General features: G+C 40.3%; 1 protein-coding gene across 1 annotated transcript in view; it reads right to left on the reverse strand.

Moving 5' to 3' along the window:
- The window catches only part of DNAH11 (dynein axonemal heavy chain 11), a 317,894-nt gene that overhangs the window by 78,121 nt on the left and 214,293 nt on the right, over nt 1-25,480 (reverse strand). Inside the window, exons 57-63 of the mRNA XM_079931174.1 lie at nt 25,179-25,325; nt 20,013-20,126; nt 17,794-17,937; nt 16,736-16,918; nt 14,966-15,067; nt 8,891-9,025; nt 2,074-2,244 (exon numbers count right to left, since the gene is read on the reverse strand). Of these exons, the coding sequence (XP_079787300.1) occupies nt 2,074-2,244; nt 8,891-9,025; nt 14,966-15,067; nt 16,736-16,918; nt 17,794-17,937; nt 20,013-20,126; nt 25,179-25,325 (996 nt within the window). The remainder of the gene's footprint in view (nt 1-2,073; nt 2,245-8,890; nt 9,026-14,965; nt 15,068-16,735; nt 16,919-17,793; nt 17,938-20,012; nt 20,127-25,178; nt 25,326-25,480) is intronic.

Consider the following 25,480-nt stretch of genomic DNA (forward strand, 5'->3'; position numbering starts at 1 on the left):
AAAAGGATGTCATTTATACAATTTGGAATCTTTCTTCCTTTAGCATAGCTCTGCCCAGAGATGAGTGTGAGTAAGCTGGTCACATTGGAAGGTCTGTTTCTCATTCAGCATGATGCCTACATGCTCAAGAGGAAAGGGGAGAGCACTGGGATGACTGAAAACAGACATGGGGGTCTTGAGAACTGTGGGCCCACAGTGAAACACAGGCCCATAGTCAAAATGAATGTTTGTTTAGCATAGAGCATCAGAAAATTATAATTTTTGCTTTGGCTATATGTTTAGAATGTTTAGACGGTTTGGATAAGTCAATTAATTTTATTTTATTCTTCAAAACAAAATGTTATCTTCATGGAACTCCACATTTGGAATTTTAAGTCAATGGGAACATATAAATTGATTGGTGGGAAACTTCCCAGAAACACATACACTAAAGAATGCAATACCAGCAATTAAGACTCAATTTTTTTTTTTTTTTTTTTTTTTTTTGCGGTATGCGGGCCTCTCACTGCTGTGGCCTCTCCCGTTGTAGAGCACAGGCTCCGGATGTGCAGGCTCAGCGGCCATGGCTCACGGGCCCAGCCGCATCGCAGCATGTGGGACCTTCCCAGACCGGGGCACGAACCCGTGCCCCCTGCATCGGCAGGCGGACTCTCAACCACTGCACCACCAGGTAAGCCCAATACTCAATTTTAAAACTTAAATTTGAGAAGGCAAGTTTTCAATTTAAAAAATGCAAAATGACTGATAGCCTAAGTTCAGGCCGTTAATACTATTACATGATCCAAAGTGAAGAGTAATTGTAACAATAAGAAGACAATGTGACGTTCAATAGTTTGCACATCAGGAAATGAATTTCCCTATAATTGTGGAAAGAATGAGAAAACTTTATCGATGGTGGAGAATGCAGAGAGGACCACGAAAGAGGACAGTCATCAATGTGAAGTAGTCATAGGGCAACCCAGACCAAGACACCCATGTAGAGGATTAAAGTTTGGAGAAGATGAGACTGACGAAAAAGAGAGAAGAATTAGACAGCTGACACCTTCTGAAAGTCACAATGCAGTAGGAGGTGGACAAAATTACCAGAACGCTTTATCCTCTTATATAAAAGGCATATTTTATGGCAGAAATACTTAAAGAAAACCCTGAACATTCAGGGGGTAATACAGATAACCTCTTTTTAAAAATCTTCCATATAAAAATATGGCTTGATACTACAGATATATTAAATGATTTAGTTACAAAAGGATTTTTCTTTTACAATTAGTAATTATGGGATGCCTTTAATAACAAGCTTTCTCCAAAATATTCAATATTTAATTTTAATTTGCAGAAATTCCATTGGCATGTATTTATGTCATGAAAACAACTATTGTGAAAATTGAGGCATAATTACCAACGTAGAACACAAGTACACAGAGAGATTTAGGATTTCTTAAGGGCTAGATATGTAAGTGAAGAACCTACTTTAATCAAGTGAGATAACACAGTACAGCTTAGAAAACAGTGGCCTGGTTTCCTATCATTTATGACCTTATCAAGTCATTTAAACTTCCGTGTCTCAGTTTTCTCCTTTGTACAGGATGATCTTAAACTAGACGACTTGAAATCTCCCTCATCTATGATTTCATTTTGCTTATGGGTTTGAATTTTCAAATTGAGGATAAGCTATTTTTATACTTATATACAAGTGCTACACTTTTCATCTGAAAGTAGTCATGAAAAAGATTTTCAACAAATAGCCTGTAGTATTATTAGCAAAACAAAAAGATTCATGCTATATGCTAACATGATAATCCAACTTTGATTTCAGTTAACAGTTTTGTTAAAAGCAGTTTTCCAACTACATCTCTATGGTTCATACAAATAATTTTTCTATTTTCCATCTCCTGGTTGAAACCATCATTAAAATAAGAAAAACTGCAACACACAAGAAACATCTCCTTCAATACTAGAATTTCAAGTCAGTTGAGACTACAGAGATACAAAAAAGCCTGGTACATATACTGTTTTTACTACTGAAGTTTCTGTATGATGCTTCTAAATGTGGCTAAGGTTAGGAACTGATCTTACCTTCTGTCGAAGAAAGGGAACCCACTTGCAGTCTACCAGTTCCTGGCGATACTGCTGTGTAAAGGATCCAACGTAAGACACATATGCCGCCATAAGGAGGACATCTCCACAGAGCGTCTTCTCCTGAGCTTCGAAGGACTGAACAGACTGACCCCAGCGAATCTTCTCTGACTGAAAGATAAGATTACTCCGATGTAACTGCAGGGTGAGCAGCAACTCAAGAAACGTTTAACGTAATTACCTTATTCCCCAGTTTACGTCTAGGTCACTCTGCACAGCCTTGAGAAGGAACAGAACATGACTGGATGGCATGACCATGATAATCGTTCATACATGTGACCCATCATCATGAAGGTGCTCTCACAGTATCTTCAGTGGAGTTTATGGCAACATGACATTAGATCTTTAACATCTCCTTTTTGTTGGATGCCCGAACTCTAATTATGACTGAGGTCCTTCTTAAAAGGCTGACAGTCACTCTCCTCTCCCTCTAGGAGTAGAGGACCAAGAGCTGTGGCCAAGACTGAGTGATGTTAGGATTTTTAATGGCAGCTTGGATGCTCTCCATCATTCCTGATTTTCAGCAATGTTACTACACCACCCTAAGCAAACATGATCTTAAACGTTTGGGCCATGGGCTGATTACAAAAAAAGGAAAATGACAAACACCAGTTATATCAATTAATTAAAACATAAAGTTTAAAGAGCCACCTAACAAGGATTCTGTAAATTAAAGAATAGTGCTGGTAGTTACTAAACTCAGGTTATTTTTATAGTATAATCACTCAATCAGTGAAAGAACTTATAGCCCATGTAAAAAAGATGGAAACCAGGAGGACTTCACTAGCTCTGAAGACAGTATGCTCGGAGAATGCTGTTCAAATCCTTATATCTAGTTGGCGAGCCATTTAAACTCTGATTTCCGGGTTGAGTATGTGGAGCCCTTAATATTGGATTTGACTAAAACTGCAATAAATACCTATGGATTGACTGAACTGCAGAATACTTCACCAATTCATTTGGTTTCAATGCATGCTAAAATTTAATACCACATTCTAAGAACATGTAAATTAATAGGAACTGAAAAAAACACCCAGCAAATTGAGAGTACAAGCAATGAAGAACCCTGTGGAATTTAGCTTTACGCATCAAAGAGGAGAGACAGACCACAGAAAGCAAAAACAATGTATGTCAGAGCAGAGTGCAACGCCAGTTCTCTGCAAGCCATCACAATACCCCTAACACTGAGGTAATGAAACTAGCAGGTGACAATGGTTATGAAAGCTATTTTAAGATAATCTGCTTTGCTCGATAAAGATCACCCCAAGTTAGCTCTATAATTACACACTAGAGAACTTCAACTCCCTTGCCCTCTTTATAGAATTTATTACTTTCCTTCTTCAGCTACAGATAATATATCCATTAATTTTGAAGAAGAATCTCTCATTTGCTTTTCCTCCACTTTTGTTGTCTTTGGTTAGTAGATGATAAACAATAAAGGGCACCCACCTCATTCTCCAAAACAGCTTTGAAATTTGAAGATTTACTAAACATAGACTTACCGGCGATTGAAATCGTCAATAATTCCACTATACCACCCACGCAACATAAATCATTACTGACACTGGCTAACAAGGGTTTAAGAGTTGGAACATGTCCTGTAATAAATTTCTAGACAGTTAAAAATCACTATAATTTTATTCTAATGCATTATAGATTGCCTGTAATGTCATCCTGGCTGGGGTGACCCATTTCTAATTTTGAACAGCTGTTCAGCTCCAGAGCTACTTAATGATTAAATATAAATTGCCTGATTTATTAGTCTGAATGGTTGAGACTATAGCTTCCAGGTCAATGCTATATAGACAAAATCATCAGTCTTGGTGTTTTTCAGAGGTTAACTGTCTCCTGTTCTAGTCAGAAAGAATTTATCCTCAAAGGAAAAGGTCTGACATTTTCAATTAATCCTTTAAAATATATATATTATATACACACACACATATATGTATTTTTTTTGTTAGTTAACATTATTCAACCATTTTTTCCTCTCCTTTTCTAAATCACCATGAATAAATAAAGCCTTTGGAAGACATTGTTATGTGCTAGAGATACAAGGTAAAGCCTGTTTTTACCTTGATAAAACTTTCAGACATTCTCTACTTCAAGTAAGTCTAATTCAACGGCACTTTTTCTTTTCCTCAGGTACCTCATAAACTGGAAACACTTCAAACTGCCTAGATCTTATCACTTTGAATGGAAGTGGGTATAAACTCCACTAGAAGCTGTGGAATTTCTCAACTGGTCTAAGAAAAATGAGTCTTCAAAGGGCTCCAGAATGTTTTTTCAACACAGGAGGCTCCCAAAACTCACCTATTCATTCATTCAACAAATACATATTGGAACCTGCGATGTGCCAGGGACCATTCTATATGCTTGGGATCAAGCAGTGCAGAAAACAAATGACGTTCCTGCTCTTGAGAGCTTATATTTTAGTTAGGGGAAAAAGACCACAAAAAAGTATATGTGTTCATATATGCACATATACAAGCGTGGGCCATGTGATCGTAAATGCTATCAAAAAATAATAAAGCAGAGGAAGTGGAAAGAGCTACAGGTTTGTGTGTGTGGCTGTGTGTGTGTGTGTGTGTGTGTGTGTGTGTGTGTGTGTATGCGGGGGGCAAGGTGAATGCTGTTTAACGTAGGGTGGTCAGGGAAAACCGTGTGATAAGGAGAACTTTTAGCAGACATCTGAAAGAAGTGCGGGAGCCACATGGAGGAAAAAGGCAAAGATTATGAGGTAGAAGAGTGACTTGCAGGGTGAGGAAGAGTGAAGATGGAGCCAGAGGGAAGGTGGCAGAAGCAAGGACAGAGGTGTCCAGGAGCCAGAGCACGGAGGGCCCTGTAGGCCACGTAAAACCTTTGGACTGTACTTTGAGTGAGACAATTAGTTACCTGGGAATTCTGAGAGAGTGGTAACATGAATGGACTTAATTTTTTTTTTTTTTTTTTTTTGCGGTACGCGGGCCTCTCACTGCTGTGGCCTCTCCCGTTGCGCAGCACAGGCTCCGGACGCGCAGGCTCAGCGGCCATGTCTCACGGGCCCAGCCGCTCCGCGCATGTGGGATCTTCCCAGACCGGGGCACGAACCCGCGTCCCCTGCGTCGGCAGGCGGACTCCCAACCACTGCGCCACCAGGGAAGCCCTAAATTAGATTTTTAAAAGTCTACTCTAGTTATAAGAAATAAGGCTATCACCCAGCCCCACCCATTGTACCTTACATTTCTCCCTTCTTTCTTTGTAAGAGAACTCTGATTCTGAAATGAGGGTTAATGTGTCCAGCCCCCTGGGATGAACTGTGACTGGCTAACCTGATCATGATCAGCCCATTTCTCAGTTTCCCTGCCTTCTTTGCAGCTAGGTGTGGTCACTCTAGTTCTGGCTAAAGAAAGTTAAGCGCTTTAGTTAAGTTTGCTTAAGGGGTTGCCAGGAAAACTTCCGTTTTTGTTATGAAAGGAGAAGAATCCAGCTGCTACAGATTCTTCTCTCTTGCCTGAATCTAAAGGTGCAGCATCCATCGTGACCAGGCTGCAACACGCGTGAGGGTGAACGGACACGTGCTAGGTATGGAGCAGCAGAAGGCTGTACAGAGGTTAGGGGTCTGGTCACTAATTACCTGAATCAACACTGATAATGGTCTACCTCTGGAATTTTTTAATATGTGAAAAACTCCCATTTGTTTAAGCCACTGTAAATCAACTTTTCTATCACCTTCAGCCAAATGCATTTCTTTTTTTAAAATTTTTATTGTATTTTTTTACCATGTTTATTGGAGTATAATTGCTTTACAAGGGTGTGTTAGTTTCTGCTTTATAACAAAGTGAATCAGCTATACATATATATATATATCCCCATATCTCCTTCCTCTTGCATCTCCCTCCCACCCTCCCTATTCCACCCCTCTAGGTGGTCACAAAGCATAGAGCTGATCTCCCTGTGCTATGTGGCTGCTTCCCACTAGCTATCTCTTTTACATTTGGTAGTGTATATATATATATTCCACGCTCTCACTTCGTCCCAGCTTACCCTTCCCACTCCCCGCGTCCTCAAGTCGATTCTCTACGACTGCGTCTTTATTCCTGTCCTGCCCCTAGGTTATTCAGAACCATTAATTGTTTTTTTTCTTAGATTCCATATATATGTGTTAGCATACAGTATTTCTTTTTCTCTTTCTGACTTACTTCACTCTGTATGACAGACTCTAGGTCCATTCACCTCACTATAAATAACTCAATTTCATTTCCTTTTATGGCTGAGTAATATTCCATTATATATATGTGCCACATCTTCTTTATCCAGTCATCTGTCACTGGACACTTAGGTTGCTTCCATGTCCTGGCTATTGTAAATAGAGCTGCAATGAACATTGTGGTACATGTCTCTTTCTGAATTATGGTTTTCTCAGGGTATGTGCCCAGTAGTGGGATTGCTGGGTCGTATGGTAGTTCTATTTTTATTTTTTTAAGGAACCTCCATACTGTTCTCCATAGTGGCTGTATGAATTTACATTCCCACCAACAGTGCAAGAGGGTTCCTTTTTCTCCACACCCTCTCCAGCATAAAAGGGGAAATTGACAGTAACACAATCATAGTAGGGGACTTTTAGCACCCCACTTTCACTGATGGACAGATCATCCAAAGTGAAAATCAATAAGGAAACACAAGCTTTAAATGATACATTAAACAAGATGGACTTAATTGATATTTATAGGACATTCCATCCAAAAACAACAGAATACACTTTCTTCTCAAGTGCTCATGGAACATTCTCCAGGATAGATCATATCTCAGGTCACAAATCAAGCCCTGGTAAATTTAAGAAAATTGAAATCGTATCAAGTATCTTTTCTGACCACAATGCTATGAGACTAGATATCAATTACAGGAAAAAAAATCTGTAAAAAATACAAACACGTGGATGCTAAACAATACGCTATTAAATAACCAAGAGATCACTGAAGAAATCAAAGAGGAAATCAAAAACTACCTAGAAACAAATGACAATGAAAACATGATGACCCAAAACCTATGGGATGCAGCTAAAGCCATTCTAAGAGGGTAGTTTATAGCGATACAATCCTACCTCAAGCGACAAGAAACACCTCAAATAAACAACCTAACCTTACACCTAAAGCAATTAGAGAAAGAAGAACAAAAAATCTCCCAAAGTTAGCAGGAGGAAAGAAATCATGAAGATCAGATCAGAAATAAATGAAAAAGAAATGAAGGAAACGATAGCAAAGATCAATAAAACTAAAAGCTGGTTCTTTGAGAAGATAAACAAAATTGTTAAACCATTAGCCAGACTCATCAAGAAAAAAAGGGAGAAGACTCAAATCAATAGAATTAGAAATGAAAAAGGAGAAGTAACAACTGACACTGCAGAAGTACAAAGGATCAGGAGAGATTACTACAAGCAACTCTATGCCAATAAAATGGACAACCTGGAAGAAATGGACAAATTCTTAGAAAAGCACAACCTTCCAAGACTGAACCAGGAAGAAAAAGAAAATATAAACAGACCAATCACAAGCAGTGAAATTGAGACTGTGATTAAAAATCTTCCAATAAACAAAAGTCCAGGACCAGATGGCTTCACAGGCGACTTCTGTCAAACATTTAGAGAAGAGCTAACACCTATCCTTCTCAAACTCTTCCAAAATATAGCAGAGCGAGGAACACTCCCCAACTCATTCTATGAGGCCACCATCACCCTGATACCAAAACCAGAGAAAGATGTCACAAAGAAAGAAAACTACAGGCCAATATCACTGATGAACATAGATCCTCAACAAAATACTAGTAAATGCATTTCTAATAGTGCAGTTCCATATTTTTAGGTAGCACTTAAATGAAAAATAAGTTTTATTGAGATTTAAGTCACATATCATGAAATTCATCCTTTCAAGTATTCAACTGCGTGGTTTTTAATATATTCACAGATCCGTGCCATCATCCCTAGTAATTTTAGAGTGTTTCCCTCACACAATAGAGAAACTCTATTCCCATTAGCAGTCACTCCCAAACTCCTGCTCCCTTGTCCAACCCCTGGCAACCACCAGTCTACTTTCTGTCTCTATAGATTTACCTATTCTGGCCATTTACTATACATGGAATCATAAAACATGTGGCCTTTTGTGTTTGCCTTCTTTTACTGAGCATGATATTTCAAGGTTAGTCCACATTGCAGCATGTATCAGTAATTCAATCCTTTTTATGGTCAAATACTATTCCACTGTCTGAATATATTAGACATGGGAGAGCAAAAAGATCTGTGACTTACTGATGTCAAGGACCATATGTTTTTCTACCACTCATGTTCAAAGTGGAGAAAGTTAATGAGATTTTAAAAATCTTTATTTAATGGAATAACTATTAATATTAGTGTAGCAGTCACCTGTAAAAAGATGTCAAAGAAAACCAATAAACCAAGCAGGCTTAGCTTGAGGTAATGTCTTATTGGTAGAACTCAATTGCAAATGTGTACTAAAAGATTCAGACCTCTGTTATCTAACAGCTGCCCTGAGTTTATAACAGATCTTAGGAAAACCACTGAGTCCATGGCTATACACTGAAAAACACACAGAATCCATCACTTATTCCTTTCGGTAAGCTAGAACTACTGTGTGAATGATGATTATTCCCCTTTGTTGTTGATTCCATGTTTAGTTAGTCCTTATTGACCACAAATAAAGATAAAATCCCCCAAAGCTGATTCTGAATATTTCAGTTAGAATTTTGGAAGAAAAGGATAACTTGCCTCAAGTTCCTTGACAAGTCTGTTAGCCAGTTCGATAGTTTTGTTGGTTTGGTTCACCTCTTCTTGACACCGGACTTTCTCGGCTATTGCTTTTTCAAATGAAGCTGTGAGTCTGCTCAGATTTCGATCCAAATCCTACAACAAGAGTCAAAATTAACTCGTGAGCTATTTGTAGATAAAGTGCAAACATTACAATCGTCTTGAAACACCTACGACCTGAAGGTAAATGAAATGAGCCTCTTTCCCTCCTTTGACCTTTGCCCCTGAGAGCACACACATTAGGGAAGAAATGTATCAGGGCTACCAGGCAGTTTTCTCGCCTTCCTCCTGCACTGGGCAGAGTGTAGACAGCGACCAGGGTGAGTGGATGTGCCCTGCTGACTCAAGCACACCCTGCGTGCCCTGTCCCCTCTCTTGGGCCTACACCTCACCCTCCGTCTTCGTTAGGGATGACGGGCATCTTCTGGGTCTCCACCTACTGACTCTCTTTCCACTTCTCAGTGGTCTATAACTCAGGCGACAAAGAGCCCCTTTAGACCTCAGCAACCTGACCTGGCTTGGCCAACCAGATTTTCTCTTCTGGAAACTTGGGACTGAAACTCAGAGGTATGTCACTGTCTTTAGCATCGTAAGACCCAGGAAGATGTGTACGTTTTGGAGGGCTTCATTTAGAGAGTGACCATCTTCCACCAGGGCCATGGGAAAGCAGGGGAAACCATTCCTGAGAACAAGAAAGAATGAAAAGATAGCACAGTGAGAAGTCACACAGCCCTAAACACGTTCCCGGCAGCTTCCCATTTCCTGGATCTCATGCCTCCTGAGACCCAGTCATACACTTTTTTACCTCAGAGTTCCATGAGTCATCCTGGTCTCCTTTTTGGCTGAAGGTTTGCTATGTGGGTTTCTATTATGTATAGCCAAAAAAGCCTTGACTAAGATATCAAGTACTTAGGAGACTCCTTACTATATCATCTTGCTACCTGCAAGTTCTAACAACCCTAAGTAAGATTTATAACATTGTTTTTGTAAATACATGCAAAGTTCCAAGAGACTTTAATAAGTAAACTTGTAGTACGTACCATATTTATAATTTAGAGACTGCCGCTATTTGTCAATGACCCAATTATTACATTATTATTTAATTTATATCATTAATTAAAAAAGAAAAAAGTGTGCATCATATTTAAGGTTTACAGCCGAAATAGGTCAAATTTATGAGAAATGGGAGGAGATATTACACATTAACGGTTAGAAGTCAGGTAAAAATGAATAATACCTGGAGGTATATTTTAGGTGATGGAAAGTACTTGTGGTTTTATAAAACACAGAAGCTCATGTAAACTCTGGTATCAGACACCCAAGTTCGTATTTGGACTCTGCTATCAGCTAAGCAGCCTCAGGGTGGGCTGTCTACTTAAGCTCTCCATGCCTCACTTTTATCATCTAAAAAATGGAAACAATAATGTTACCCAATTCATAGGGTTGACCTAAATATACATAGAACTAAGGTATAAACTCTTATACTGGTTCCTTTCGTAAAGTTGGGAAGGGGAGCTGGGTCTTGGGAGACCACAGGCTCTCGCACTTGTTTCTCTGCCTCTTGTGAAGAGGCATTGACAGCTCTTGTTCTGGACTATCCTCTGCAAGATGTTTGCACAGCAAATAGGCTTAGGAAATAGAGACAGTGTTTCTTTCAGGGGCAGAGGACAGATTTGCTTCCTGACCAGAACACTAAAGAGATGTTTCCCTGTGGGGCAAAGGTTGGGCAGCTTTACTCGCTGCCTTCTTTATATGGGGCATTTTCTAAGCTTGGGATTTCTCAGCTGTGACACAAACCCACTGTGAACAGCCTCAGCTGGTCCACTGTGCGTCACTCCCACGGGAAATGGCAGACAAGGGAGCTGAGGCACGCACGAGGCTCATGCTGCTTGCCGTGCTATGGGTAACAAAGTCCTCTGCTCTCTGACCCACGCATCCCGTGTCTCACGTCTTCTGCCGGCATCTATGAAACTGTGGCAGGTAACCTGGCAGCCTGTGAGTAGGGTAAAATCTTGGTCCCTTCACAGTTCCTGACAGGCCCTGGCGTTTCAGGTTCTAGAAGTAAATGGAGTGAGGAAGGAGGGGCTTAGCCCGAACACCTCAGCCCACCAGACACCCTAAAAACCAGTGTTCTCCAACTTAAGTGTGCATCAGAACCACCTGGAGGGTTTGATCAAACCCAGATTCCTGGCCTCCCTGCCTGAGTTCCTCATTCAGTGTGTCTGAGGTGGATCTGAGAGTCTGTATATCTAACAAGTTCCCAGGCAACACTGATGCTGCTACTGGTCGAGAGAACACACTTTAAGAAACACTACCCTAAAGAGACCGAATTTGGACTTTTTCATGGCCATTCGTAGGCCCTGTATGCTTGAAAGACAAGATGGCCTTTTTTCCCCTCCAGCTCAGCAGTTTGTTTTTTTCTACTCAACCTTCAATATGAGGCCATCTTTTAGTCTGAAACTAGAGATAAAGACTTGAAAGAACAAAAACACAGAGACTAATACTGGTTAACAAATGCATTTCCATCACAGCATAAGTGCAGCCCTGCTTTTCTAGGTGAGATGGCAACAGGAGGCATAAGACAAGAAGGAGGGAAAGCCCAAGAGGGAGGAAAAAAGAGAGGCTGAAGGAGATGAAAGCAAAGCTAGCAAAAAACATCATTTCACCTGGGCTCAAACCTTGATTTGACTGTGTACCAACAGAAAGACTCTATGCAGAGTTTGTCGTTGACTTTGAAATGACCAGTCTTCATAGAGAATTTTTTTTTTTTTTTTTTTTACTTCAGGGTGTAGTGTATTTCCTACAAAGGGCATTCTCCTATACAACCACAATATAACCATCAAAACCAGGACATGGGGGCTTCCCTGGTGGTGCAGTGGTTGAGAATCTGCCTGCCAGTGCAGGGGACACGGGTTCGAGCCCTGGTCTGGGAAGATCCCACATGCCACGGAGCAACTGGGCCCGTAAGCCACAACTACTGAGCCTGCGCGTCTGGAGCCCGTGCTCTACAACAAGAGAGGCCACAATAGTGAGAGGCCCATGCACCGCGATGAAGAGTGGCCCCCGCTTGCCACAACTAGAGAAAGCCCTCGCACAGAAACGAAGACCCAACACAGCCATAAGTAAATAAATAAATTAAAAAAAACAAAAAACAACAACCAGGACATGAACACTGACACATTACTACCATCTAACTGAATGTTGGAGGGAAATGCAGCCAGAGATTCTGTTGCATTAATAACTACTCTCTGGAAATCCATTCTTGGAAGGGGGATGGAAGGGACCAATCTACATAAAGACATTGCTATTGTTACTCTGTCTTCTTTTCTCTGTGTCTGCAAACTTAGTTTTGCAGCTTATTAATATAAGAACCTCTGCTTCTACCGTTGGTCTTTGAAATCAACTGAGATGAGCAGTTCTTTTCAGCTCGTTGCAGGCTGTGTCCAAAAGATGACTAGTTCCACAACCACAGAAAGTCTTAACTTTAGAATCACACATGAGCATTCTCATCACTTTTCCATGAACATTAACTTGCTTCTAATATCTACATAAAGCCATTAATAATAGATGACAACATTTTTCTAAAGGTCTTAGTCAAGTTAACAGTGAGAGCTTTGACCAATGAATGAAGCTAAATTTAATAAAATTAATATGTTTTTCCTAAATTTGTCTAAATCAGCTGTCATCGTTGTTGACAGTCGTGGCCCCAGACATAATCAGGCCAAGTTCAAGTCCTGTTCTATAAGAAGCTGGGCTTGGCTGCCTGGCCACTGTGAGCACCAGAGCCCAGGTGCGGTGATGGCGGAGTTCACCTGCTCAGAGACCAATGGCAGGATTTCCTCCAAGATGGGAGCATCCTCCTTCAGGTCTGCCCTCAGCTCCCACTGCTCCTTATTCTTCGCACTCCCATCGGACAACCTCTCTACACACATGATCTTCACGCCAGCGACTCCCAAATCTATGTTGCTGAGCCAGGCTTCTCTTTCAAACTCTAGTTCTGACCCCGAACATCTTCACTTGGGTTTTCTACACAAAGAGAGTGGGAACGAACATTTATGAAGCATCGACTGTGTACAGCACACTGAATAGCACCTCGATGCACCAGAATTTATAGATGGGAAGCAACAGAAACCACCTCCAGCTAATTTAGGCTGAAGGGAACTTCCTCAAAATGGGGGAGCTCTTCCAAGGAAGTGAAAGGCAAAGAACTACACATAGGCTCCCGGAGCTCCAGGGAGACTGGGGAATAGCAACTCTTGGAAAGTTTCAACTGGACACTGTCTCTACAATGCATGAACTCTGTTTTCAGTTTTATTCTTTGGCTGATGATTCAAATTCTAGAGCCGGGGGTGGGGGCAGGCGGGGAATCAAATCGGCAAAACTTGGACCACATACCTAGTCATCAGCCGTGACAGGAAAAGGTACCCTTGGTCAAAGTCCTACCTGAGTGTATCCAATGAGGAAAGATAATTCCCCAGAGATACACCAGGCTGTTCTCACCCAAAGTAGGTAGGACTGGATTCTGGGGAGCCCCAAATCACAAATGCCCACCTTGAGAGTTAGCTGTTATTATCACTATGTTACAGTTAAGAAACTGAAGCTCTGAGGATTTCCCTAAGTTGCCAGGGTTACACAGCCTCATCGCTCTGACTGCATTACTGCATGCTACCTTGTCAGGCACCTCTAACTCATCATCTCTATTCTGTACGCCTCCCCCTCCCTCTCTATCCTGTCAGCAGCCTTGAATCTATCTCGCCGTCTCCACTGCGGCTGCTCCTGCCTTAGCTGAGGCCCTAACAGGACCCACTGCAGTGCTTCTAGTTTGTCTTTCTGCAGCTAGACCCCCTCCCTCCAGCTTCCATTCAGTCAATGAAAAGTGAGTCATTAACGTACTAAGATCTTTCCAACGCCCAATACCACAGGTCAGATGAAATTTAAATTCTGCAGCACGAAAGGCAGAGAAGGCTTTTGCTCACCTTTTGCTTTTGCTCACCATTACTTCCTGCTATTCCTAACCTTCCCCCAAACCCCCATCTTCGGCATCTGGCCTACTAGGACTCTTCAAGACTACCAACTGCTTCTTCCCTCTTTTTTTCATTCTTTACCAGGAATACCTTTCCTGACCTAGTTATCCTGGTGACTTGCAAGTAATTTTCACAGCTCCTGTCAAGTACACCTTCATTATAAAACTTTCTCTAATTTCTCTGGGCTCTTTTCTGGCACTCCTACTGCACTCTAGATATAGTCATATATATACTTATAACACTGGACTACAATGACTGGTTATATATTTGTAAAAACAGTCATGGTGATCATCTTTGTAGTTAGTGTTTTCTAAGCACTTACTATATGCCAGGCACCATGCGAAATTCTCAATATGAATTCATATTGATTACTAAATTCTCAATATGAATTCATATTGATTACTAAATTCTCAATATGAATTCATATTGATTACTAAATTCTCAATATGAATTCATATTGATTACTAAATTCTCAATATGAATTCATATTGATTACTAAATTCTCAATATGAACTACTGTCATTTTATCCTCACGATCCTAAGAAGTGGATGCTATTATAATACCTCCTTCACAGTTGAGAAAAAAGAGGCTCAGAGAGGTTAACTAACTCGTGCAGGGCAAAACAGTAAATACTGGAGCCTGGATATAAACCCAGGCACTTTGGTTCCAGAATCCTTGCTTTCTAATCACTGTGGGCTACACTCTTTCTACTTAATTAATACATAGTTAATTAACACTTGCAAAGTTTATTAACGCTACATAGTTAATTAACGCTTGCAAAGTTTCTTAAGTGCAGAAACCATCAAAGTTCCCACTTTTCCAGCTCAGTGTCCAGCATACAGCAGATACGGAATATGTACTGAAGGAGAATATAAAGGAATACATCCATGAAAGGTCAAATTCCTTCCTGTTTGGTAGGTCTCCGAGGTGGTCCTCTCTGAAAGTGGGATCCTAAGGCGGGGAGGGGTTCCATGTCTCGGGAACTTCTTCAGCGTTAGAGTCTGCACTTACCGCCAGCTTTTTCCTGATAGCCTCTAGTTTTTCAGTAGCTGCAGCCAGTTCTAAGTTTGCTTGGGCTAACGCTTGCCGTCTGGGCTCCACATCACAGTAGACCTGAAAAGCCACGTGGGGGTTATTTCACGAGGTAATAAAGATGGCAAAGACAAGTAATCATTCAGTCTTACGTTTGCTGGAAGCTTTACAATTAAAATCTCTATGTGACCTAGAAATTTGGTGTTTATTCTTAGCCATGGTACTACCTAATGGCAGAACAAAAATCCCCCCAGCCTACCAAGTCCTCTAAGCTTTCTACTGTTTATTCATTTATTCTGGACATTAGAGTTACAAGCACCTGCATAAAATGCTATACACGTCAAATACCATTAAGATACTAAAATTAGTTTTTCATAAAATTTGGAGATAATCCTCATATCATCAGAAATTGTAGTGTATAGGAACTACAGCTGAAGGTGGGATCAGGTCTAGCCTTTAAGGCAGAAAAGCTGTGTAGAGAAATTCTCTGAAGCCAGAAAGGAATGTGGGAGATGTCCTCACCCAGTATTAACCACACTTTCTTTTCTAAGTTCCTGGCCACCTTAAATGTTATTTGAATGAGTGGTTTAAGCATTTGAGTGGATCAATTATTCTCCTGTTGGGGAGAGAGAAAGGAAATTAAATTTTACTTCCTACTTCATAGCAAAATGACACAGAACACAGCCACGGTCTAGCTCTGGGCTCATCTTTTCACCTAGGATGTGAGGCCAGCACAGCGGTCAGGTGCGTCATTATGGGGAGAGGCTGCCCATCAGCTGTGATCTGCCTGCAGTCTTGCCTGATACAGGCTTCCACTAAAGAGATGGAGAGACTGACAGGGTCCTATTCCTGTGGGTCTCCCGTGTAAAGGACATAATCCAATTTTCTGAAAATCATTCTGGGAATGACACTGGCATTTCCTCAGCAATTCCATCTTTGGGTATAACACACAACCTCCCAAGACAAAAAGGAGACAGTTCCTCCCAGTGGAGGGCCATGTACTGTTCCCCTTTTACATCTAGTCCTTTGCAAAGTTCTTGGGACATAACTGACGGACAAGTATTTGATAAATAAATATAATTAATAAATAAATATAATTAATCTACCCAACATGCTTTTATCTAATCAAATCAAATTAATTGCTGCTATTTGATCTAAAGAAGCTACTCACTCTGGCTTCCCTGGTGGTGCAATGGTTAAGAATCTGCCTGCCAAGGCAGGGCACATGGGGTTGAACCCTGGTCCAGGAAGATCCCAAATGCCATGGAGCAACTAAGCCCGTGGGCCGCAACTACTGAGCCTGCGCTCTAGAGCCCACGAGCCACGGTTACTGAGCCCGCGTGCCACAACTACTGAAGTCCGCGGGCCTAGAGCCCGTGCTCCACAGCAAGAGAAGCCACCGCAATGAGAAGCCCATGCACCGCAACGAACAGTAGCCCCTCTCACTGCAACTAGAGACAGCCTGCATGCAGCAACAAAGATCCAACACAGCCAAAAATAAAATAAATCAATTAGTTAAGTAAAAAAAGAAGCTACTCACTCTACCCTAAAAAAAGATAGTTTCCAACATTTCAAATATCCTCCTGTAGAGAATTCTGTTTAATCTGACACTTTCATGTCTCATTCTTAGAACTTTATCTTATTCAGATAATGTTAAATTATTTTACATTTTTTGCTGGCCTAGAAATTAATATATGTATGGCCCTTCCTGAATAACACCTGTAAACCATCTGATCACAACTGATATACCTCATAGAACTTAATGATGTTGATGACCCAGGCACAGAGACCAGCTGCTGCAAAAGATTTGGTCCGAATCAGGTTTGGGTTGAACTCCGGGTCTTTCAAATACTGTTCATTCACCACTTTTAGACAGTTCTCTGGAATGTGCTCTTTGTCATAGTTAATTAACGCTTGCAAAAAATCATCCACCTGTAAGGCAGAAAGACTTATTGCAATGAGCCATTTGGGTGGCAGAGAAAATTCCGAGATCAAAAGTTAAAATCAGCTTTTAGGACTCACATTACAAAGGCAAAATTGGTTTGACTTTTTCAGTGTTTAGAGTATAAAGTTAGAATTAGCAATGGACACTTTTAAAATCCCTTCTATCCCAGGGTAAAATATTCAGTCCCTGCACAGGAAGCATTCACATTTTGAAGAAAAGAAAAAGAAAAACACATACCCCAAAATCCCTTTGCTTCACCTTCGTGTACATTAGTAACATTTTTCCAGCATAAGACATCCATGTAATTTTCTCCCTCCTACACTTAACTGCTTTAATAATTTTGAAAATAATTAGCACCCTTCCAACGGCTGCTGGTGTTGACTTAGGTGTGCTACAACCCTACGCTAATCTCCAACTTGGCAAACAGAAATTCTAAGTCTAGAGAACATACAGCAGATTACACTTAGCAAATATGAAGATGATTTTTTTTTTTTAGCAGTTGGGAATTTTATAGCTTTCCTCTTTCTCCTCAAATTGTGTTTTTTCAAAAATTTATTTTTTTCAAGTATAGTTGATTTACAATGTTGTGTTAATTTCTGCTGAACAGCAAAGTGACTCAGTTATATGTATATATACATTCTTTTCGTATTCTTTTCCATTTTGCTTAATCACAGGACATGGAATATAGTTCCCTGTGCTATACAGTAGGACTTTGTCGTTTATCCAATCTATATATATAATAGTTCTTATCTGCTAATCCCAAAGTCCCAGTCCATCCTTCCCCCACCCTTGCTGTCAAGTATAACCACAGAACTGAACAGAGAAATTGTCGGGATTTTCATGTTGCCGGGCTGCCTGATACCTTTCCCATGAAGACTTTAGCTGCCTTCCAACTCCGGTCTTTTGGCACTCTGCCCCGGGGAGCCAGAAGGACCATCACGGCTGCAGTAACGTTGGTAACTGCATTTGGAGGGTTGGGAAAGGCTTTCAGCTCAGTGAGATTGACCTGAAAAAAAGCACACACACTCTCAAGACCAGGAGAGGTCTGGTTTCTCAAGACCAGCTGTTAGGTCATCAAGCTGGTCTTCAGTGGATGGTCTTTTCCACCCTCTCCTTTCCACACCAGTCTCGGTTGGGCAGTTGTTGCCGCCCACCCGGGGGTCTCACCACCGTGGAACTCCAGGAGGTTCAGTGCTTGCTGGGCGCTTTTCTGGTACTTCGGAAACATCACTGCCCTTTCTGGCTTCCAAGTAAATTTATCTGCCTGACCTACCAGTCCTGCAGAGCCTTGCACACTCAGTCCAGGGAATTTCATAAACATATAGGTTTTAAGGTATTTATGGGTCTATCCCACCTATGGAATATATTTGCCTTTTAACCAGGCCCTCCCAGAAACAGAGTCCCTTAGTTCAGAGTCTCTTAGTTTTGTTTTTCTGCTTTACATGCACAAAAAACATCTTCTATTACACTATAATGACTGTCAACTGGGAAGATGCCCGCATAGGCTGAACCTCCTTTCTGCGTTCCTCCTTAACCTCCACAGGTCAGAATCTTGATTTACTCAACAGATGGTATTCATGGGATAAACCACCAGTATCAGGACAAATACTTTGGAGCAAGCATTAGTATCTATAAGAAGTATATGTAGGTTCATGATACATGTTTTTTTAAAAAGGATTTCCTGTGAAATTTCCTGAGCTGTATTATACACTCTTGCTTATAAAGCCTTATCAAATGTTGAACCTGATTCTCCTCCATTACCATAAACTGGCTATTTATTTGGGAAATGACTGCAAAGAACAGAAAGGGTGTGAAAATAGGAGCAAAAGCAAAAACGTAAAATATGCTAATGCTAACTGAGAGCTGGGTAACCAAGATTCTTTCATCATTTATAAATATACTGAGCTTTACATTTAAGTAATATTAATTTATTTTGACTGAGTATATAATAATGTCTTCAGAGGAAAAGTTGCCAGTGCAAAGCACAAAGAAGAAAATAAACATTCTAGTGCTAAGAGGAAAACACAGAATTCCATTACTCAGAAATAATCAGTTACTATTACTCTTTTTTCCCAATTTTTTCCTATGCACAAACATATTCTTATAAAAAAACGTTACACTAAATCGTATTTTATAATCTGCTTTATTCACTTAACACATCATGAACATTTTGTTGCTAGCTAGGATTCAACAATATAATTTTAATGGCAGCAGGATATTTGAATGCAGAATAATCAATCTTCCATCATGGTATACGTATGTTCTTTTAAATTGTTCAGCTTTACGGTAATACTATAAGAAACATCCATGAAGATAATCATTCGCTGTTCACAGTCAAAATTACCTCCTTCAAAAGAATACTTAGAGAAATGAATTGAATATTTCTTTGAAGAGCAGGGAATGTCTGGATCCTTCCCTCTTTGAAGCTGAATTTAAGATCCTCAGGCCTAGTAATGCCCTAGGATTCACCCCAGAGGCCTAGTAGAACCCAGGGGCAAGACCAGCTATAGGCTCTTAGAATGACATTGCCCATAATTCCATCTCTCCTTCTGACCATCACAGATTATTTTCTCTTATGGGAATTCGAATACCTAGTGAGGTTTTGCTAATAACGTGAAGCCAGGAAAAACGGTGTGGGTCAAACCTAGGTGTCTTTGATTCCAGCCTGTTGCTCTTTTCCTGAGGGTCTCTCATTAATACTATTTTTTTATATCCAGAGGAAGTAAAGAATCCCTCACTTGGTTCTTAAAGCAACACATAATATGAATCACTGGACTTGGGCCGAATCCAACTGCTAACAATAGAACTGCCTTTCATAAGAGTATAAACTGCATGGCACTGGAAGTATTCAAAAGGAGACCGCTTGTTGGGGTGAAGAAGGACAAACTCCCGGATGGGAAAGGAAGGTCAACTACAATGATGACCTCAAATATTTGTTTCAACTGTAACATTTAATGGGACTTTCTTTCCTTTTTCAAAACTCTTTGGTTGCATGAATTTCACCCTTAGTTCAGTTATTCAAACTCTAATAACCTCCAAATATTATTTTGAGGAAACCCTGAGCCAAGGAATCATCCTTACCCTGTTGAGTGTATTGAGAGCAGCTGTTGCGGCCACCAGAGCGGGCTCAGCCTTAAGTAAGTCGGCCTCACACTCCTTCTGTTTCTGGGACACTTCAGTCTGAATAGCTGTCACCTAATCAAAGAGGAAAAACACAGAAACCCACATACACAAATTATCATCTCAGATATCTCTACTGAAAAATGCAGGCTGCCTCCGAGGCACTGTTCAATAATTCATCTGTATTTGAACAGGGGAGGAATTTGTTGTAGAGACTAACTTCCCTTCAGGTACAGGGTATACACAAAGCTTTGCACACACACAAAACACACAACACAAATGGAATCAAATATCAAAATGCTCCAAGACAGGCTCTACCTTAGTTACAAGGTGCCACTAATAATAAATGCAAGATTAAGCAATTCCTCTGTTCTTCAGTTTTCTTTTTCAGCAAGTCCTGAACAAGTGAAAATCCAAGCTGGCTCAGTAACCTAGACCACAAAATATTTTTGCTAAAATTCTCTCATTTTTCCTTACATTTAGCTTGCCTACATTATCTGATTACTCACACTTACATTACCTAAAGGTCACGTTAATTAATTTTTAAGAATAAATGTGAAGCTTTTTTGTTCAACTGGCTAGAAGATATTGTTCTATCCCATGCATGCTTAATCACAGAAAAAATTTTTATGAAGATTAATTCTTGGTTTCTCTAAGGACCTGGTAAGAAACTACAGCTGCAACAACCCAGGTCTATCTTTGGCAATGGGACCGTGATGTTTGCTGTCCGCTCTACTGTTGAGGGTCCAGGGACACTATTCACATGCCAAAGAGGGTCTTGCATTAGCCCCCTGGCATGAACACATATAATATGGATATAGGGAAGCCATGTTGGTAAACTCGAACCAAGCCAAAATGAGAACCTTTGGGGTTTCTATCCTCCTCCCTTTAGAACACTGATAGAACTCGAATGTCCAGAAGAATAAAATCTTTGTCCTCAGCAGAAATGTGACTTTCAAAGCTGTGGCGCTGGGCACCAGGATCCAGTCAGCATATGGGATGGCTGCTGACGTGATGGGGATTGTGAATGATCAAGTGTGAACAAAAGTGCATTCGTTCAGATGTGTTTGGATTGAACAGGTTTAAAACTGTACCCATAAACGTAAACACTGCTCACAACAAATTTTGTTGTCTACCACAGCTTTATTAGCAGAAATTACCCTTCTCCTGATTAACCGTTATTCTGCTATGTACTGCACCTTTTATGAACATAATTGGTCCATGGTAGATACGTGACCTCCGGCCAATACTTACGGGCTACGGTTAACACCTGTAAGGAAACTCTGCGTGCTTACAGAGAACTGCTCTAAAACCACAATCCTCAAAGCTGCCAGGAATGGACCATGAAAACTCTAAGGATACTATTATACATTTTCAATGCGCTGGAGAATACTGCTACGGATGAAACAGAGACTGTATTTGAGTGAGTTATTACAACAGGCTTATTTATTTTCCTTAAGGATATACTAAATCTACACATGTTGTTTGTGCCCATTTGTAATAACATCATTTTAAACTGGACTCAGGATCATGGTTTTTTAATACCTAGAGAGTATTTCTTCTAAATGCTATTTCTATGAGACTGGGGTCATAGAGTCTTCTCCCTCTAACTCCTTTACTGTTAATGGAGTATTATTCCTTTGGGTAATTTTGATAAACAGAGCAATTTAGAACATTTAATAACTAAAATCCCACAAATGCAAATGAAAAAAATACTCTAGGGGCTTCCCTGGTGGTGCAGTGGTTGAGAGTCCGCCTGCCGATGCAGGGGACACGGGTTCGTGCCCCAGTCCCCGAAGATCCCACATGCGCGGAGCGGCTGGGCCTGTGAGCCATGGCCGCTGAGCCTGCGCATCTGGAGCCTGTGCTCCGCGACGAGAGAGGCCACAGCAGTGAGCGGCCCGCGTACCGGGAAAAAAAAAAAAACAAACTCCAGGTTGGTCAACTTATTTCTTATTCCCAATCCCTCTCACCCTAAGTGCAACTACACTAGAGTTGTGAAAATGCTTTGTATCTCAGGGACTCGGGAAGCCTCACTGTGCAATTTCCTCTGCCCTCTCCCACCCCAAACAAGGTTCCTGTGGACTGGTTAGTGAGGCCCAACCTGGAGAAGGTGGAAGAGCTACACAGATGGCTTAGAGTATGTGCTTTCCCTCTACCATTGTCCGTTAAAGCAGATTTGGAGACTGTCCCATTCTTGGGTACACCAGAATTTTTCTGCCCTCTGCTAGTCAAAAGCTCCTTGCAGATGGTTCATGAAATTTAGTGGCGGTCACAAGAGGATAAACTCACAATAACTGCTTGTTTTGGGCTGAACTGTGTCCATTCAAAATTCTCAGGTTGAAGCCTTAACCCCAGGACCTCTGAATGTGATCGTATTTACAGAGAGGGCCTTTAAAGAGATGATTAAATTAAAACAAGCCTGTTAGGGCGGGGCTTAATCTAATCTGACTAATGTCCTTATAAGAGGAGGAAATCTGGTTACACACAAGAGTTGGCAGGGGTGTGTGCACAGAGGGAAGGGCATATGAGGATACAGAGAGAAGGTGGCTGTCTGCAAGGCCAGAGAGAGAGAGAGGCCTCTGGAGAAACCAAATCTGCCAACACCCTGACCTTGGACTTCCAGACTCCAGAGCGCTGAGAAAATAAATTTCTGTTGTTTAACCCTCCCAGTCCCTGATATTTTGTTATGGCAGCCTTAGCTAACAAGTACATGGCTCTCACCTGTCTTTAAGAAATTCCTGATGGTCCTAAAATTCAGCCCCACCCATCTTTAGAAAAGAAACATTAAAAAACTGAAGATCATTCAAAATCAGGGCGGATGTCCACCTTTTGAAGAGATTATATGAGCTCTGCAATTTGGAAGGCACTTTCACTCATGAGGATTACTATTCAACAAAGAAAGCAGTTTGAAAGGGATCAGAGGATCCTTAGAATTTGGAGCTGATAAGTGAAACAAAGATGGAAGATCTAATTTTCACAAGCTTAATGGTGCTTCTGTTACCTGAGGTCACTGCTGGCGATGCCCATGATTTGAACAGTCCTCGATGATTTTATAAACTTGAAGCAACAATTTCAACCAGCTTCTCTACATGGGTTGTCAAGATGCACAGCAAGACAGCCTCTAAACCCCAGTATCTGTTTAGCCATATCAAATGTGGCAACATACTTTTGTTATTTTTTAATTACTTCTTAAGTATTAAATCTTGAGACCCCAATTTCATAGAATCACAGAGACCATATACACCCTTTTTTAATAACCACATAGAATCTAGCACGTTGATGAACATATGACCAATGTGAGCCCACAGCACATACTTGGTCTTGATTAATTCCTTGACTCTACATAGTTTAATTACAAATAGATTCTCCTTCCATGACCACCAACTTAAAAGAGTTCTTTCTACCATAACATCACTTGACTTTCATCATAGCCTTATCACTAACCCAAAATACCTTGTCTATCAACAGGTCACTTGTCTCCTGTCTTTCCCATTACAATGTAAGCTACGTGCAGGCACCTTGCATATCATATACATATATCCTCAAGAACCTAGAAAAGTGCCAGGCAAAAAAATAGGTGCTCAGACAATATTTGTTATTTATAACTAAATTAAGCCTCATGGATAAAATGAAAATAATTTTAAGTATTATTTTTATTTCTTGGTACGGATTAGATATACAAAATACTATGTGTCCTTTCCATGTTTGGAGAACTTCACAAAACAACCTGTCAGATGAGTTCTAATTTGCTAAAACATTTTTCCCCGTTTGTAAGGATAATTTTGACTTAGAAAGTCACATGCAAAAATGTGAAAAGTCCTCCGGAGTACTTGTCATGTTTTAAGATCTGTAGAGATGGGTTATGATATAGTAATTATTGGAGTATCACAAATTTGTGTAATGCCTGAAAAACATCCCCCGGGTGGAATTAGCTTATGATAATCACACCATGTGTGAGACCTAATTACTTAAGATAAAAATATACTTTTAAGGATATCTTCCATTTACCTGAAACTCAATGGAAATATTTATTACCAGAATTAGGAATCATATGCCTCTTGGCCATGCCAAACATGCCTTATCTTTAACTTCAAAAATAAGTTTAAAAAAAAATCATTAATTTAGCATTTTGACTTTCACTATGCTTTTAAAGTCTTTAGCTGTGCAAGTTAAAGGCAAACATGCTCAATACACATTACAACAAAAGGAAAACAACTCAACTGCCTATTAATGAACAGCAACATCACTGGTAAAACACATATCTTCTCATATCGTTAATGCAGAATAATAGCATAATGGCTGCTGATTCCCAGGCTATGCGACTCATAATTTACATTTTTTAATTAACTAAGCCCTGATTATAATCTTTTGTCTAAAATAAGATAACTGACCTTGCACATATACAGTCGTTCAATTTTTAAACAAATATTTAGTAATCATTCTGTTTGCTATAGTCCTTTTGGGAAGTGAGATACACAAAAATAAAATACCTTCTACTTGGAGCTGAAGTTTTGGTAAGAGAAGATGACAATATAACATATTTATTTCAGAATTACTGGAAACCCAAGTACAAAGAAAGCAGAAGCTATATAATCTTAAAAGTAATTGTTTCCAACAATAAAACATCATACAGAATGCCAGGGCCTCCACTGACTGAAAAAGAACAAATTTAGCTTAGGATATAATAATAAACTCACGTTGTGTTATTAAAATGCAAAATTCGAAAACCGTCTTGCAAAGTGACGGAATGGGCTTTGTTAACAATTGAGTTGTTCAATTTGCCTAAAAACTGAAAAGCTTTAGAAACCTCCGGAGGTGACTTCCTGACCTTTACTGTATTACAAATAGGCCTGATGTTCAAGATCCACATCCATTATATGCTTGAATGAGCTCAGTATTTATTGTTCTTTCATATCATTAAAAGAGCTAAAAGGTTGGGAAAATGCATAATGTAAAGAAAGGTCAAGTGGTAATCACGGTGTGAAATGCTGTTACATGTGTAACTGTAATAATTCTTTAGATTTTACGCTCCCTGGAGAGGAAGTTGTTCAAAACTGTTCACCTACAAAGGTTTATTTTGTGCTAAATATAGCTCTGTACTCTAAATGGTGGAATTAGCCTGACCTTTCTCTCTTCGGTATCCGCGATGGCCTTTTCCCGGCTCACTTTCTCCGTCTGAAGCCCGATCTTCGTGATCAGAGCTTCAGCATCGTGATTTCTCAGTTGTAACTCAGCTTCTTGAGAGGCAAGTCTGGCTTTCAGATCCCCTACCTAAAGGAAAAGTCATGACTTTGAAGAAACCTGTGTCAATAACAACAAACATCAGATATAGCTTATTTTTTTAAGTGAATTCAGGGGTGCCTAGCAATTTCTATCTTGGTTCTTCTTCTACCCTGATTTGACTTTAATTCCTGTGAAAAAAATGC

Source organism: Stenella coeruleoalba (genome assembly GCF_951394435.1).
Source record: "Stenella coeruleoalba genome assembly, chromosome: 9".
In the NCBI taxonomy this organism is placed as follows: Eukaryota; Metazoa; Chordata; class Mammalia; order Artiodactyla; family Delphinidae; genus Stenella; species Stenella coeruleoalba.